This window comes from Aulonocara sp. 'chitande type north' Nkhata Bay, linkage group LG3 (assembly GCF_057382095.1).
Source record: "Aulonocara sp. 'chitande type north' Nkhata Bay isolate Kocher_YH1m ecotype deep benthic linkage group LG3, A_spYH_male_GT1.1, whole genome shotgun sequence".
Classification (NCBI taxonomy): domain Eukaryota; kingdom Metazoa; phylum Chordata; class Actinopteri; order Cichliformes; family Cichlidae; genus Aulonocara; species Aulonocara sp. 'chitande type north' Nkhata Bay.
The window spans coordinates 60,288,639-60,304,838 of record NC_141346.1 but is presented as its reverse complement, the minus strand read 5'-3'; the positions used below and the strand labels follow the sequence as shown (position 1 = coordinate 60,304,838).

General features: G+C 41.6%; 2 protein-coding genes across 2 annotated transcripts in view; one reads left to right on the top strand and one right to left on the bottom strand.

Moving 5' to 3' along the window:
* The window catches only part of LOC147336396 (NACHT, LRR and PYD domains-containing protein 1b allele 2-like), a 198,003-nt gene that overhangs the window by 168,989 nt on the left and 12,814 nt on the right, over window positions 1-16,200 (bottom strand). The window lies entirely within an intron of this gene.
* Window positions 2,384-4,682, top strand: LOC147336397 (uncharacterized). The gene is made up of 5 exons (XM_086287082.1): window positions 2,384-2,619; window positions 2,717-2,895; window positions 2,992-3,085; window positions 3,418-3,724; window positions 4,461-4,682. Exons 1-5 carry the CDS (start codon window positions 2,563-2,565, stop codon window positions 4,523-4,525), a joined length of 702 nt encoding a protein of 233 aa, XP_086143208.1. The 5' UTR covers window positions 2,384-2,562; the 3' UTR covers window positions 4,526-4,682.

Here is a 16,200-nt window from a genome sequence, read left to right as displayed (position 1 = left end):
TACAGGATATTGTTTCATACAGGAAAACTGTTACTCAATAAGGCCCATATACTAGTTGTTTTTCTCTTTCTCTGTGACCCAAGAATTAATGTGTAAGACTTACAGGCTGGTACCTCAAGGTCGAAAACACCACAGAGATGAGACCACTTCCTTACTCCCATCCTCCCTTTTTTTCTTTATCTCCTGGAAAAGGCTCGTTAAAGGCTAGGTGGTTTGTTTCAGAATTCACTGATGAAAGAACTCTGTATTCTATGTCTAGGAGTGTATTTTGCTGGGATGATCATAAATTGTAGCTGAACTGATAAACTACACACAGGATACTTCTTGGCTCACAAGGCAGGAAGACGTTTCCTTATTTGGTCTGTACCGGTTTGAACTGGGAAAGCTGACACACGAACCTTTTTTCATCTATATAAACTGCTGTGTATCAAATAAACCTTTGAGTCGATTGGGAAGGCAACCTAAAGCAGTCTCTGTTTTCTTGTTCTCCCAAGCTGCTCCCGAGCTCGTACTAACACGCTGAATGGCATACCTGAGTGTTACTTTAAATAATTAGGAATCTTAGAAGGAAAGGACAGAACTCTGCTTATCGCTCACGCCACGGAGGAAACCCGGGAAGGCAATTTCCTTCAATAATCAATATCAGATATCAGAGCAACAGAAACCTCGGTGATCAGGACGCTGGGACTGAGAACAGGAAGTGGCTCAAACGTCACAGTTTCATAACGTCACCCTGAACTCCACTCACGGAGTTTCTGTCGCCATTGTAGTTTTTAAAGTCCCGTGATAAAGGCGGGTCTTTCTGTGAATCCGCACGCTCATTGGCTAATAGCTCGAGATTGACACATCGTTATCCAATGAGCGTGCGGGAACTTCCGACATAAAGTTGTTTCCTTTGAAAAACCAAAGTCTGATTATTTTTGCCTCCACTGACGGAGCCTGTTGTTCCCGCCACAGAGACACAGTAATGTCAGAGCGGTGTTAACACTCACCCTGCCTCAGCACAGCTCTCACTCTCCTCCTGCTCTCTCACACTAAACGGAGGCTCAGCTAAACTCACTTCCTCTCTACTTACAGGAAACCAGCGCTCAGAGGAGCCGACCGGCCTCACATTTCACCCACAGACACGAACAGCGTGGAATTATTTTATGTCATAAGAAGAAACATATTCATGTTAACACTCACCTGCCTCAGCTCCACCTTCCTCCTCCTGCTGCTCTGAACGGAGGCTCAATACTTTCACTTTCACTGCTGCTCCCTAAACACAGAGGATGCTGGGACTTGTAGTTGTTTCCTTGCTGTGCGGTCTTCCTCTTTGTTTGTTTGTGTTTGTGTTCAAGATATTTCGATCATGTAAACATAGGGTTGCCAACTCCATGAGAAATAAATAAGGGACACCTCGTGGCCAGGGCCGGGCGACCCAGTTGTCTTCACCCTTCCCAGTGTGGTGAATTTTTTAGCTCTTTTTTTGTGAAATTATTTTTTTAACCATTTGACTTGAATTTGATTTAAGTAGATGCGTATTCTTTGTGATATGAACACATGAAAATCATTTAGCCATTTATTTTTAGCTCAAAATGACAACATTAACACAGTAAAACTGGTCTCTTTCTTAAACAGAAGCCTGTCCTGCTTAACTCTTGAGAATAAAAGTAAATCTTTCTTTAAAAGAACTCTGTCCTGCTTAATTTAAAATTATATAAATTAATAGAAAACAATAGAAAGAAAAATATTCTTGTAACAGTGCACATTTAGTGCATTTAGTGCAATTGGCTTCAGCTGAGGTATTATTTCAGCTTTTCTAATGCTAATCAGCTGCTCCTGTTTGTAAACCCGCTTGTTCCCATGATTACGCATCATAACTCATCATCATTATTCATCTATGTATTACTTTTATGTATTAGTCATCTATTTGTTGTAATCATCTATCCTTGCAGTTGTTTATTACACAAAATAAATTATATTATCACACTTCTGGCCACATAGCGCTGATATTCACTGCACATGCCCATATTAACCTTAACCAGAGGGTTTAAAAAAACAAACCAGTGTTTACATACCATATCTGCTTCTGCCGTGGCCTGGTGGACAAAAACTTGGTTAAGGGTTCCCCGAGCTTTCACGCCCCTCATGTTCTTCATGTGCCCACCACTAGAAGCATGCCTATGGAAAAAGTGCGCCGGCACACAGTGCAGTGCGCTTTAAAGGTGTTATCGTGCACTTTCCCAGCCAGGCGTTTTCCTTTTCCCATTCCTCCCTGTACTTTTTTTATTTCTCTGAGGGGAACAAACATTGCTCGCTCGTGAGCGTGTCACCACAGCCGCTCACACTGCTCATGCACAAATACGTAAACGTTGGTGAAAAAGACGGAGCAGACCTTCCTAAAGGCCGTTATAACCTTGCACTGCCAGTGGTGAGCTGCACCAGCTGTGGCCTAATGTGGTCCCCCTCAGTTAAGGACTTCCAGGGTGGTGGATATTGGCCTGGCACCTTAAATTTCTGCACCCTGTTTTCAATGGATGTCTTTCAGTCTTTCTATGACATTAAGAAGCTGCAGCAGGGATGTCACTTAAGGCCTTTGTCAAAGTGCTGGATGAACGAACAGCCCATTTTGGAAGGGTGAGTTTCTAAATTTGTCAAGTTTAAGGAAATTGTGCAAATCAATGTTTATGATGACTGTCCGTGAATATTCTGTTGTTTGTCCTCTACTTAAAAGACTGGCCGAATATCAGCTGATGCCTTCAGCAAAAGTTTCTTGGAGTGGAGTGCTGTAAAGTGTGAGGTGGACAGGATGTGCAAGGAGCCATGCTTTAGCTGCCCTGCCTGCACTCCAGACATGCTCGCCGTCTCAGTTGATGGAAACTGCAAGCTTTATCGCTTTCAATCAAATGCAAGGTACGTTATGCATTGTGTACATAAATCAAATATGGATTTGTACAAAAATTGTATTTTGATGTTTCTTTTCAAACAACTGTCACCGTGTTCGTTCAGCACTTCAGAGCAGGGGAACTTTGAAGGTGTCTTCATTGAGAAAGATGAGGAAGTTGCTGAGTTTGTGAAATACATCCAGAGACACACAAATGATGTAAGATACACATATATATCAGTGCTGTCAGCGTTAATCTTGTTAAAATGACGTTAACGCCATAACCATATACTCATACGTGTGTGTGTGGATACATATTTGGATGGGTGGATATTTACTTTGTTTTTCTCTTGGTGTTGTCGTATTTACTTGACTTTATCTTAATGCACACTTCATTTTGTCACCATGTGTATTTAAAAAAATAAAAACATGGTTTTTATGAGGTGTTGTGTGAACGTGACTTAAGGCTAATTCAGCTAATTCTTTTGCATTTGTGTTAAAAAAGTTTGTCCCTGATAGGGCGTAATCACGTCGTGTCTTTGAGTGTGTAGGTCCCAGGGAAAGGGTTGTGTGGATCTTCATCTTGGACTGCAGCAAAGGAGTCGACCAAAAAGTCCACTGGGAAGTTGGATGAAGAGGGCATGGAAATAGCTGTTTGTTTGCTGTTAGTCCTCCTAGCTGCATTGAACATGTTTCGAGGGGAGATCTTTGCTTACCCCCTTTTTCTCCAGAGGAAGTTGGCAGCTAGCGTCCCAGGACATATTATGTTCCTTTGCTCCGATGTGGCCTGTAAATATTTCCCATATTTAACCAACGTGGCTCAGCAGCGCCCTGAGCTGAGGAACCTCTTGTCAATGCGTCCTTTTGGCTACGTTCACACTGCAGGCGAAAGCGCACCAAATCCGACTTTTTTGACCCTATGCGACCCATATCCGATCATGGTGTGACAGTGTGAACGGCACAAATCCGATATTTTCAAACCCAATCTGGGTCACTTTCGTATGTGGTACTGAATCCGATACATATCCGATGTTTCAGAAAGCGACTGCTGTGTGAACGGTCAAGTCGCATTAAATCCGTCTTTTACGTCACTGACACAAGACAGACACCAATTATCAGCGCCGGAGAAGCGCCCGTTAAGACATCGCAAACGCTTCCTGGCCATCCGGTGAAACTGCTGGGAAGACAGCGTTGGAGAAACGTGAACTTTTTATTTGTACTGTATAATCTGCAGATTCTGACAGAAATCTGCAGCTATCCTTTGAAGCACCGCTCCTCTAAAACAGCAATAAGGATAATTATTAGGTTATCTACATTATTATGTAAATAACAAAATAACTTAAAGCAAAAATTGGGAAACGTAAAGTCCGAAGTCTTTATATTAAGGGCCATCAGTCAAACAATATTGTTGCTCTGGGTCTAAACAGAGCGCGTTGTGTGTGACATCTTCTTTTGGGCACGCGGGCCGCTTTGAGCGTTCACACTAGAGCGCGTTTGCTGTCGCATTTTATTTGTAGTGTGAACGAGCAGATAAAAAAATTGGATTTGATCAAAAAATCGGAATTGAGCATTAAGACCTGCAGTGTGAACGTAGCCTTTCTCTCCGTCATGCATGCAAAAGCTCACACTTGGATGTGCGAGGTATACTGCAGCTTGTAGTCTTGGATACGTTTAAGACATTTTGTTATAAGGTTGAATGAATTCAGCAGTCATGTATTGTGACCTCCTTTCTATAGATCAAATGGGGAGGTGCGTTTCAGGATGGGGCCGGTTCTACAGTTGGAGAAGAGGTGGAACAAGTAAACAGTTTCCTGTCTAGGGCGGCCATCACAACGAAGTACATGTCTAAAGCAGGTGTGTGTCCGTGTGTGAGATTCCACTCAGTCTCCTGCTCATTCATTCTTATTTGTATACTAACTGAAATGCAGGGCGAACAGACATGCTGAGCCTCCTGGCTTTGGGCTGGAACAAAAGGAAAGTGGAACAACTGGGCCGCACTTTGAGCCAGAGATATCTAAAGGTCATTTTTTCAACACCCATTTTAATGTGTGTGGTAATGGGGGAAACACCAGTACTCTAAAAATGTCCATATGAATGACATTTATTAATGTATTCTTAGATCATAAGGATCCTTAGAGAACAAGTGGAGAGCCTGAATGCGAGCAGAAATGAGCTGGGTGTGGATGACGACACACTGCAGCAGTGGGCTGAAGGTGAGTCTCAATATAATGCACTCGTGTATAACAACAGGACCCACCATGGCCTCATTAAAGAACTTAGAGTTAAGATCTTTCTGACAGTGTCAACAAACAATGAAAAATAAGCTTGTAAAAGCAGAATTGATGGCAGAGTTGTTGCGTTTGATCAAATTGGATTGGACCTGGGTTGAAGTGATGTCGTACTAGTTGGTTTTATAAAGCTGAACACCAACATACTTGTTATCTCATGATAATGCAGCACACGAAGGCTCCAGATGTCTTATAATGAATATCATCAAGTCAGTGATTACAGAGTCCACTGTAGTTTGGTGACTGTTACTCATCCTGTGTTCTGATTAATATTCCTCTCACTTAGAAACGGATCAAACTGATGGCAGCCTTGGAGCGTTGCAGGCACGAGTAGAGGAGCTTGTCGTCATCATCAGAGTGCGAACACAAAGTCTTTACAGACAAAATGGTGTCACAGTTTCTTTGAAACGGACCGTTTGATGCTCAGTTTGTACAGCTCGTACAGCTACTTTGTAAACAGAATAAAATCAGATCCAGGTTTGTTTAAGCTGGATGTGATTTGTTCTAGCAAACGAATTGATGAGTGTAGATTAAAATGTAAATATATGCATTATGTGAAGGTGTTCCTTTTTATGATTATTTACAGATAGCAACAAGAGGCGACACAGAATTCGCAAGGTCATCTTAGATGAGAAGAAACGCTTGGCGGCTGCTGTTGACGAGTACAACAAGGAAACAAGCAACAAAGCAAATCGTATCCAGTGATGCCCTCATGCAGAGCGACGTTTGGCCCTGGCAGAGCACAAGTGAACGTAAGCTCTTGATTTCTAAATATCCTTTTTAAACAAACTCCCAGTATCTGAGCAGCAGTTGAATGTTTTGTTCTTGAATCATAATATGCTGCTATGTTTTCCCATCTGATGTTGTTAAACTGCAGCTGCTGCTGACCTCCGGACAAAGAGAAAGGTCTTTGAGAAGGTGATGGCTGTGAGGCGCCTGAGAGAGGAGGAGATGATCCTTTGCAGGGAGATGCAGCATCACTGGACAGTGTTGCAAATGCGATCTGTGGTGTTGGGGACAATCTCCTCAGACTGTAAGCACATCTTTTATTTATTTATACATTTGGTGATGAATTGATTGAAAATAATAGCAGATGCTAAAGTCTTACTGGATCTTTTACCTATATTTGGGTTGCTAGCTAACACTGCCTTCTCCCTTAAAAAAAGTTTAATTACATGATCCTAACTCCTTGTGTTTATGAGGTGAGGTTTGTTTGTTTGTTTGTTTTACTTATATTTAATAGTTTTGTTGTTTTTACAGCCTCCCTTGTTGGCATGTCGGAGGATGCACAGAAAGGACTCCATAGCCTGGTTTAAAAACAAAGTGAACTGAAAGCTGAAACGCTCAAAGTAAAGGACGTGTACAAGAGAATCCTCAGCCACCAACCACTCCTGGAAATGGACTCGGAGGAGGAGGAGGACGTTTCAGACGATGAGAGTGATTTGAGCACTTCTGATGAAGACTGATTGTGTCATCATTGATGTTATGTTTGCTAGAATAAAAAGTTAATCACATCTGTTTAATGTGATTTTTATAATTTCTGTTTTAGAAATTGCTTATCAACAGACATTTTACATGTTGAGAAGAAAAATGTAATTCCCTTGGTTCAGTTGTTTACCCTGAATCATTCTTTCCCATCTAATTTAATGACTCGTGTACATGTTCAGATACAATAACATAATTGAATTCATGGGATGCTTTCTGGGCTGCTCAAATTACCACAAAATGTAAAAGCACCAGGCAGCACACTCACAAGGACATGTTTTGTTCAGTGTTTTGTTGAAGAAATCAACAAGTACAACTGAGATGTTTGCTGTAGTGGTGTGTTTGTTAAGAAGCATGCCAGCACACTGGTGAACTGACAGTCCCAGAATGCACCCGAGCCAGTGACTCGCCCCAGAACAAATGACATTAATTATCTAGAAAGACAACCGTGATCAAAGACTAAGTAAAAGAGTAGGAAACAAAAGATAAGGAAAGGTACTGTGGGGTAGGAAAGAAAGGCCAGAGCTGTGCAAAATGACCTCCAGCAGGCCACAAATATGCACGTCTGCTCAAACGGTCAGATACTGACTCCATGAGGGTGGTATGAGGGCTCGACGTCCACAGGTGGGGGTTGTGCTTACAGCCCAACACCGTGCAGGATGTTTGGCATTTGCCAGAGAACACCAAGCTTGGCAACTTTGCCACTGGCGCCCTGTGCTCTTCACAGATGAAAGCAGGTTCACACTGAGCACGTGTGACAGAGTCTGGAGACATATTGGAGAACCTTCTGCTGCCTGAAACATCCACCAGCATGATGGTTGGGCAGTGGGTGACTAATGGTGTGGGTGGCATTTCTTTGGGGGACCGCACAGCCCTCCATGTGCTCGGCAGAGGTAGCCTGACTGCCATTAGGTGCTGAAATTAGATCCTCAGACCCCTTGTGAGACTAAATGCTGGTGCGGGTGGCCCCGGGTTCCTCCTAATGCAAGACAGCGCTAGACCTCATGTGGCTGGAGTGTGTCAGCAGTTCCTGCAAGACGAAGGCATTGATGCTGTGGACTGGCCCGCCCATTCCCCAGACCTGAATCCATTTGAGGACATCTGGGACATCACGTCTCACTCCATCCACCAACTGCACCACAGACTGTCCAGGAGTTGGCAGATGCTTTAGTCCTGGAGTCTGGGAGGAGATCCATCAGGAGACCATCTGCCACTTCATCAGGAGCATGCCCAGGTGTTGTAGTGAGGTCATACAGGCATGTGGAGGCCACACAGACTACAGAGCCTCATTTTGACGTGTTTGAAGGACATTACATCAAACCAGATGAATGATTCTGTATTGCACTGATCAAGGAACCAACCCAATAGGAGCTAAAGGCATCCTCTTCACATTACTTAACATAGTGAGTTTATACTATGTTTAATGTGCATTTTCTTCATCAGTCTAGAACATAACATGTTAGCGCTCCCTGGTTCTTTTTGGAGACAGATCCTGAGACAGCAGGCAGCTTTGGAGAACTCATGCCAGCTGTGGTCATTAAGGAAAACTTTGATTTAATATTGATTTCATGACAACTATCCTCAGGCACATATTCCTGGATATATACAATGACACGAGTAGACACTAACCCCCAGCAGTCTGGTGCTATGACAGCATAACTAAGGGCTGACCTGAACCAGCCCCAACTATAAGCTCTATAAAGAAGTAAAGTCTTATGCCAACTCTTTAAAAGTCTTGACCATGTCCACCTCCAAAACTCATAATGAACTTTGGAGGTGGACAGCTATCAAGCTCCTCACAGAGGAGCAGCTTGACAGCTAACAGCTCCCAATTTAGTTTAGTCCAAATACATGAATTCAAATTGAGGTGATAACTATTTATCAACAGTATGAATGTCTGTTCCCGTCCAACAAAGTTGTTACTACATACCATGTTGAGCAAGGCTTCCACTTGACTTTAACTTCTTCTTTTTCCTGAAAAACATGATATAAACAAACAATTAATTCAGAAAGACATGCAGGTTGCATACAAAAAGGAGCCTACAAACATTTGTGTACTGTTGAATGGCTCAATATATTATACAGTTAGTTTACAAAAATATAAGAACCACTACAATGCTTGTACTGCCAGCATCGAGTGCATGTCAGCAAAGCAACACTGCTTACATTGTGGCTCACAAGCTCCACTCCTTTTCATCAAAACCAAAATTTTATCTACATTCTGTTTTTTACACTTTAAATCCCAGTTAGGTTAAATATTACCAGTAGCTTTTCAGATAAAACAGTAATAAAGTCCTAATGGTTTCATAAATCTTCATATTTTTTTTCATATAAGCATCGGGGACAAGGCTGTCTTGCAACTGTTGAGGTCACTAGTGTGCGCCCTATTTCTTCCAGGATCACTCTTCATTTGTAGGTTTTAGTGGACTCCTACTACTGTGAAGTGGTTTTCATGGGACAGGGGCTTGTATTCCAAGATCTGGGAGATTGTAGAAATGAGCTGTGATGCCCTTCTTGCCATCTTTCCAGAAATATCAGTGATCTGGAAGCTGTTAGGCTGACTTACAGCAGCAGCACTTTCTGCACCTGCAGAAACTCCAGGACACATTTACTAACAGTGTTTGTTGCTGTGTGTGCTGCAGCTGCAGCTTTGAATTTTTTTTGAGAGCTAATATTTTGGCTTTGGTGTCTTGTTATGAAATGTACAAGAGTAAGAGTGTTAGCATGTGTGTCAAAGCTACGTTTGACTGGGAAACTCAAAGCTCAATAACCTGTATCAACAACAATTCACTGCAGCCTGTGTAATATTTGATGCATCATAATTTATTCCAGTCTATCTTGCAAATACATGTTTGCGTTGCAATGTCATGCACAACACACACAACTATTAGAGCCTTAAGATCAAACCTGCGTCATTCTTTTGGTCCACTGCAGTGTAGCAGTCAAACAAGGAGAAGTGAAGTGGCCCCAAATGGCCAGGATAGAGATCAGAGGGTTAATGCGTAAAATGCATAAAAATATTATTGATTACAGGATAATACATTAATGTTAATATCAACAATAAGCTTTTTACTCTGAAGTTACAAGTATAAACAATGCTGTTACATTTACACTTACATTTTTTACTATAAGTATGGAAACAAGTGAACAGCATTTTATAATAAGTTTAACTGGAATTCTGTACACTGAAAAACAAACAACAGATAAAAAACACAAACAAACAGCCAGTGCCTTCATCTCCAATAATGTCAAACATCGCTTTGACCTGTAGTCTCTGCTCGTCAGCACATGCTTTTAAAAAGAGCTCCATGTCCTCTGCAAACTGAAAAACAAAGAGGAAGAAGTCCCTCTACACAAAAACACTGTGGATGACAGGCCAGGCAAACATCTATTGACCTGTTTGAATGCCTCCTCATCATGTGAGCCTTGAAGTTTTTTTGTAAGAAGACTAAGACCACAGTGAGGACGTTTCATTTTCATGGACTTTCCACAAGCCCCAGTTTCATTTAGCACAGAGGGTGGAGCACATGAATGTTCTACCCAAGATTCAGGAAATGGTTTAGATGCTGGAGACGAGACATGGAGAGGGAGACGAGGCTCCACGGAGAGTTCAGTGGGGAGCAGTCCTGAATGCTGACATGACAATAATTGCCTTGCCATATCCCCACGCTGTATGACTGTCATGTTACAGAAGGGCAGTGAAAGTGCACCGGCACATCATTTTGTCTGTAAGAGAGAAAAAAAGAAAAAACATGTAATTTAAATGTAGTTGTATAGAATGCAGTCAGTTTATCTAACAATCAGATTGTACATATTAACAAAAATATCCAAGCCGTCCTCAATAATGAAAGCAAAATGGTGTGGATCACAAGAGCTGTCAGGAAATGTGGTGAACAGGAAAAATATTTAATGAAAACACTTTTTTCTCTCGCTGATGAATGAACTGAACTGTACAATGTGAAAAATAACTTTTAAGTCAACAAAGACCTGCAGAGGTGCTGAAAAGAAGTGCATATTTATGACTTTAACTATGAGGTATATTTAATACCAACATACCTTTGAAAGGCAAAGCACTTTGAATGTGTCCATTTATATGCTGCTCAATCTTTGCCCTGACAGCAGGGCTGAGAGTGGGGCACAGAGGGCAGTGAAACAGCCAACACGTGGTGCATTCCTGCAATTCTGGCCTGGAGGCAGAACTCCAATTTGATATTTGCATCTAAAACAGAGAGAAAAACAGATAAACACCATATACACATTTAAGTTCAGGTTTTAGCAGAAATAACACGTTACAGTTAGCATGTAAGAGATTTGGGAGAAAATTCTTTACAAAAACATAATTTACAAGAAACTTTTATTTGTGACATACGTATCTATTGACATATAAAAGAAAACTGAACAAAGGCTAACTAACATCTGGGCAATAAAACAGAATAAATAGAGAATATTAGTATTTATACATATATAAAACTCTCTGTGACGACCTTTACAATGTTTTTGCAGGTGGAATGAGAGACATGAATAAAGTGCAATATGCAGTAAATGGAACAATGTGCATTGATGTTACAGATCGTGAAAAGTAGTGAAGTGAATTTGTTCATAACAAGCAAAAATCAAATACGTTTGAAACTGACCACTAAATGCTAACCAGAGGTGTCAAAAGTGCACATTCTTACTAAAGTTTAGATGCCTCGGGGGTCTGACCGTTGTTGTAGCGCTAACAAAGTGCCAACGTAATCAGTGTAAGCAAACTAGATGATTCCTACAATTATATAATTATTAACGGCAAATTTAGACATGAAAGACTCTGTAACAACCTTTACGATCCACTTGCAAGGTTTCCACAGTCGATGGCTGTATCCCAATTCAGGGTCTGCAGCCTTAAAGTTCGCAGCCTCAACGGTCCATGAACTCTGAACATCTGAACTCTGAAGCATGAACTCTGTGTCAAAGATTCAAGTTGCAGTTATTTATATTTCCTATCACCTTAAATCTTCACTCAAAGACACTCAAGTATCTGTGACAGTGTGTATATAGATGTATCATATATAAGAGAGAAATATTGTTCTTTTAATATGTTGGTATTACTAAATTTGGCTCAATGCTTACATATATGTGTAAAAAGCAAATGTACGAGCTGTGATAACTGTGTCTGATAGAATGAAGAGTAGACTGATAAATGAAATATTCCTTTATTGGGTGAGAAAATCAGACCATGTCATAACTGCTTTAAGTCATACAGAATAGACATCAGAGCCTTAAACAGGCTGACTTCTGCTAAATGGGTCAAACTGGGCAGAAAGTCTACAAACACATAACATCCTTATAGAAAATGATGTAACACTATAGATCAACTTAGCTCAGAATATATAAAGCAAATAAACAATCACAGCAATATGATGCAACAAACACAGCAGTGCTACTGATCCAAAATACTCAAAGCTTCATAGAACTGAAACAAACATTTATTTTTAGCTCCATTCTGCTGCTGATACAGACTTTAGGTTTCTGAACATTAAACTTGTTGCTGCCTTTCATAGTGTGTAACTTGAAGGCCCTGAGTACTTTCTCCCACACTGAAAACACTGGAATGACAACATTATTTGAACATTACCTAATAAGACTGATTCAGCACAGACAGTTATGTTAAACTTTCCTAGCAGTCCTTCACAAACAGGGAACAGTCTGTCTATTCTCTCCATCTGTCAGCTGCTGCTGGCTCTTCCTCCTCCTCTTCCTCACACACTGCTGAGTTTGTCCTGGTGGATCATCAGGGCTGCAAAGCCTCACAGATGATGTGCAGCAGTGGCTCCCTCAGTCTGTCCTCACTCTGGACACTTGCAGTCGTCACACATGGAAATCAAATGTGTGATAAGCTGCAGGATTCAAACACAAGTGTAACTTATAAACACATGTTCATACTTTTATTCCACAATCAGAGAGAAAGAAACAGAGAGAGAGTGCAGGACCATAGCTGGACTCGCCATCGGGCATACCGGGCATTTGCCCGGTGGGCCGCTGGCGATTTTTTGCTTTTATGGGCCGATTGATTTTTTTTGGAAGGGTATAAATAATGAAAGGTGTTGGATTGGTCAATTGGTCATGATCGACTCTGGGCTGGACCAATTACAGCCGAGGAGGTCGGATGCACCCTCCCCCTTGTTTAGCAATCTTATAGATGAACTAAAGAAAATGGAGAACAAAAAAAGGAAAGAAGGTGCAGAAAAAATTAGGGCCAAAAAGAAACAAGCCCTTCAGGCAGACGCTGCCAAATGTGCAAAAATAACTGAATTGTTTGGCGGTAGCTGTGGCATAGCTTCCACAGATTTAGCAACATCAGCAAGTGGTGGAGGCCAGCAGGTGGATAAGGGAAAGGGGAGGCAAGAGGAGGAGAGACCCGAGGCCGCCACCGGTCATAGTGGCAGAGGAACTGAACTTCAGGTAAGAAGTTATGACCTGCTGTCTATCTGTGTCAGATATAAACCAAGTTTAGTTGTAGTTTGTTTTCGTTGTGCTGACTTTTTACAGTCACTTAGAATAACTGGTACTAGCTAGCATGACGGAGTTTATATACTGCTGGGCGGGTGCTATGAAGTTACTGATAGTAAATTTTATTTTATGCTTAAGGTTAGTTTCTCAAACTCCTCAAAATCTTAACAAATTGTGCCAATCCTTACATGTTGCACCAGGCTGATTTATCATCAAAAGTGGAGAAGTCTGTGACAGAGGAGACAGAAGAGCAGCAGAGAGAGATGGAGCAAGAGAGAGAAATAAAAGAGCAGGAGATGGAGATGGAGAGATGACTTTATGTCATCCATGAGGGATGCATTTGACATATGTTTCACATATTATAGCCCAACAAGTTACTTATAGCAATTTAAATACGAGCAATCACTTTTTGGCAGACAATCACTTTTTGGCACAACACCGGCTATTTTTTGTGTTTCTTTTTATCGCTCTGTAACTGAGTTCAATTGAAAGCCTGCATGCGCTAGTACCTCTTGCCACAAGTTCCCAGAATCCTTTGCGGTTTTTACCCCTGAATGACGTCACATTTTTGGTGGGCTGGTCTCTAGTCAAAATGCCCAGGCCGATTTTTTGTCCCAGTTCAGCCCTGTGCAGGACAGACAGACAGGTGACAGTCTCAGGTGTACACACTGCTACACAACAGCACCAGAGAAGGAGGATTTAGTGTTTGTGTTATTACGAGTGCTAAACAAGAAGAGTTCCCAGATGGTGCAGTGGACACATGTGTGACTGCTGTGATTAAAGCATCTTTCTTTCAGCTTAACGAGTGAACCGTCAGCTCGTTCAAACACACGTTAAAGTCCGTTTGGCTCGACACCACCGAACAGAGGCAGCAATATAACATAGCTAACATTAACAGTGCAGTGAATCCTGCTTGTGCCGTGATATTCAGGACGGCAAACCGAGCAGCATCACTGACTTTCAGCTTGTTGTGTTTGTGGATAAATGACTGACTTTAATTATCCACAAAATCATCACATTCTCTGTAGGATTAAGGTCGACTATTGAACAGCGTATATTTTAAAGTAAAGGCTTTAAAACCAAGTAAACGCTGAAAGTACAAACATCACTAATGTCACATAACTTTGCCAACATGTGGCCAACAGGAATGTTTTAATGTTTTTCATTATTAAACATCTGCACATAAATAAGTGACATAATATTCAGTACTTACTTCTGAAAGTTTACTCTTCAGCCGCCCCTCTTCCGCCGTTTTCTTTCGGCAACATTATCCACACCCACCGCCGCGCCGTTCTCTCAGAACTGAAGAAACTTCTTGGATAAAACGTCTTCAAGAAATTTAAAGCAGTTCAGACGCTTTTCTTTCCCAGCTCCTCAGACTGTCCACCCTGTTAGCTTCGTTAAGCAGCCATGAAGAGTAGAAGGCCAAGTATGAGTTTCAAACAATAAACACATTTATTTTTAAACCCTGCAAATAAACAACATTAACATCAAAAGTTTTACATTTCCTAAATGTATCCCACAATCTGAATATAACACCCACTTCCCCACGTTTGATCCGCTGTGTTAAATATGATTAAGAACAGAATTCAATCATTTGCAAATCCTATAAACCAGTATTTTAAACAAAGTGAGAAAATGAAACATTTAAAGAAAAATATTAGCCCATTTTGAATTTGATGGCAGCATCCTCTCTCCAAAAACTAAAGGCTTTACGATGTTTAGTGCTGGACCATGTTGGTTAATGTGTAAACTCAACAGTTTCCATTTTGATTAACCTGACCAACATCTAACATAGAACACCTTTGAAGTGGACCTCGCAGCCTGTGGATAACTTCAAACACGTCGAGGTCTTCAGAGGCTGAACTTTGACCCAGCATCACAAGGAGCGCCATAAACACTTGTTACGGTTATTAGAAGGAAGCCAGCCTTTAGACATCCCCACAACGACATCGTGACCAAGGGTCTGTTGCATGATTTTTAACATGGCTACAATGTGTCGTCTGCTGAGTCATCGTTTAATACAACAACGTACTGAAAGAGAGCATTCAGCATCTGACTGAGCTGGACTAACCTTCCCTTTCAAAAGTGAAAACTGCAACATAAAACTGGAATACAACCAACTTCTAATGAAATGTAACATTTTATAACATGAACACAGATTCCAGGTGAGCTGTGTCTTCCAGGACTGGATTTACCAGAACAGGTATGAGGACGGTGCCTGACGGGCATGTACGAGCTGGAGTGGATCCCAGCTAACACAGGGTGAGGAGACAGACGACCGTTCACGCTCACACTTATTCACCAGTTAACCTAACCCCACTACCTGAATGTCTGTGAACTGTGGGAGGAAGCCAGAGTCCCCTGAGAGGACCCACACAAACACGGGGAGAACATCCAACCTCCACAGAGACTCTCTCTGCACTAAAAGCACAAAATAAAAACCACACCGTCATGTAATTCAAGAAACTGGTCTTAAAAACAGTTAATCTAATATGTCCACATGGAGCCCGTGTTAAGGTCCGTACTGGGCTTCAGAACATCAAGTGAACAACGTCAGATGGGACCTGGGTGCGTTGTCTCCTGATAGAAAGTGCTGAGGATCAGAAGGACTCAGGGACAACACGATATCTGTCCAGCAGAGGGCGGCATTATTCCAAACGGCTCATCGAACTATTAAACAAATGCACAGACTGCACAAACACAATGACTGCAACTCACAACGAATTACACCAATTACTACACCAAACTACAACATCGGCCTGTGGCATCAATTAGTGCATAAAACATACATCAAGTTACAGCCAAAAATGCATCAAAATGACTCAAGCTGGGGTCAACAGGTTTCCCCTCATGCTCACCCAACCTTTCTGCTCATCAGGTGCGGTGAACAGATGAGTGCAACCACATTTATCACCTAACACGCCCAAGAGTCACGCCTCACACCCGTGCACCAATACAAGGTGTGCATTTAAACCAACCCTCTTAATCCAAAACAAAAAGGAACAACTCATATGGCTCCTACACTTGTGCTCAAGAACTCAGTCCTATATTTTAGGTTATTCTGAATAA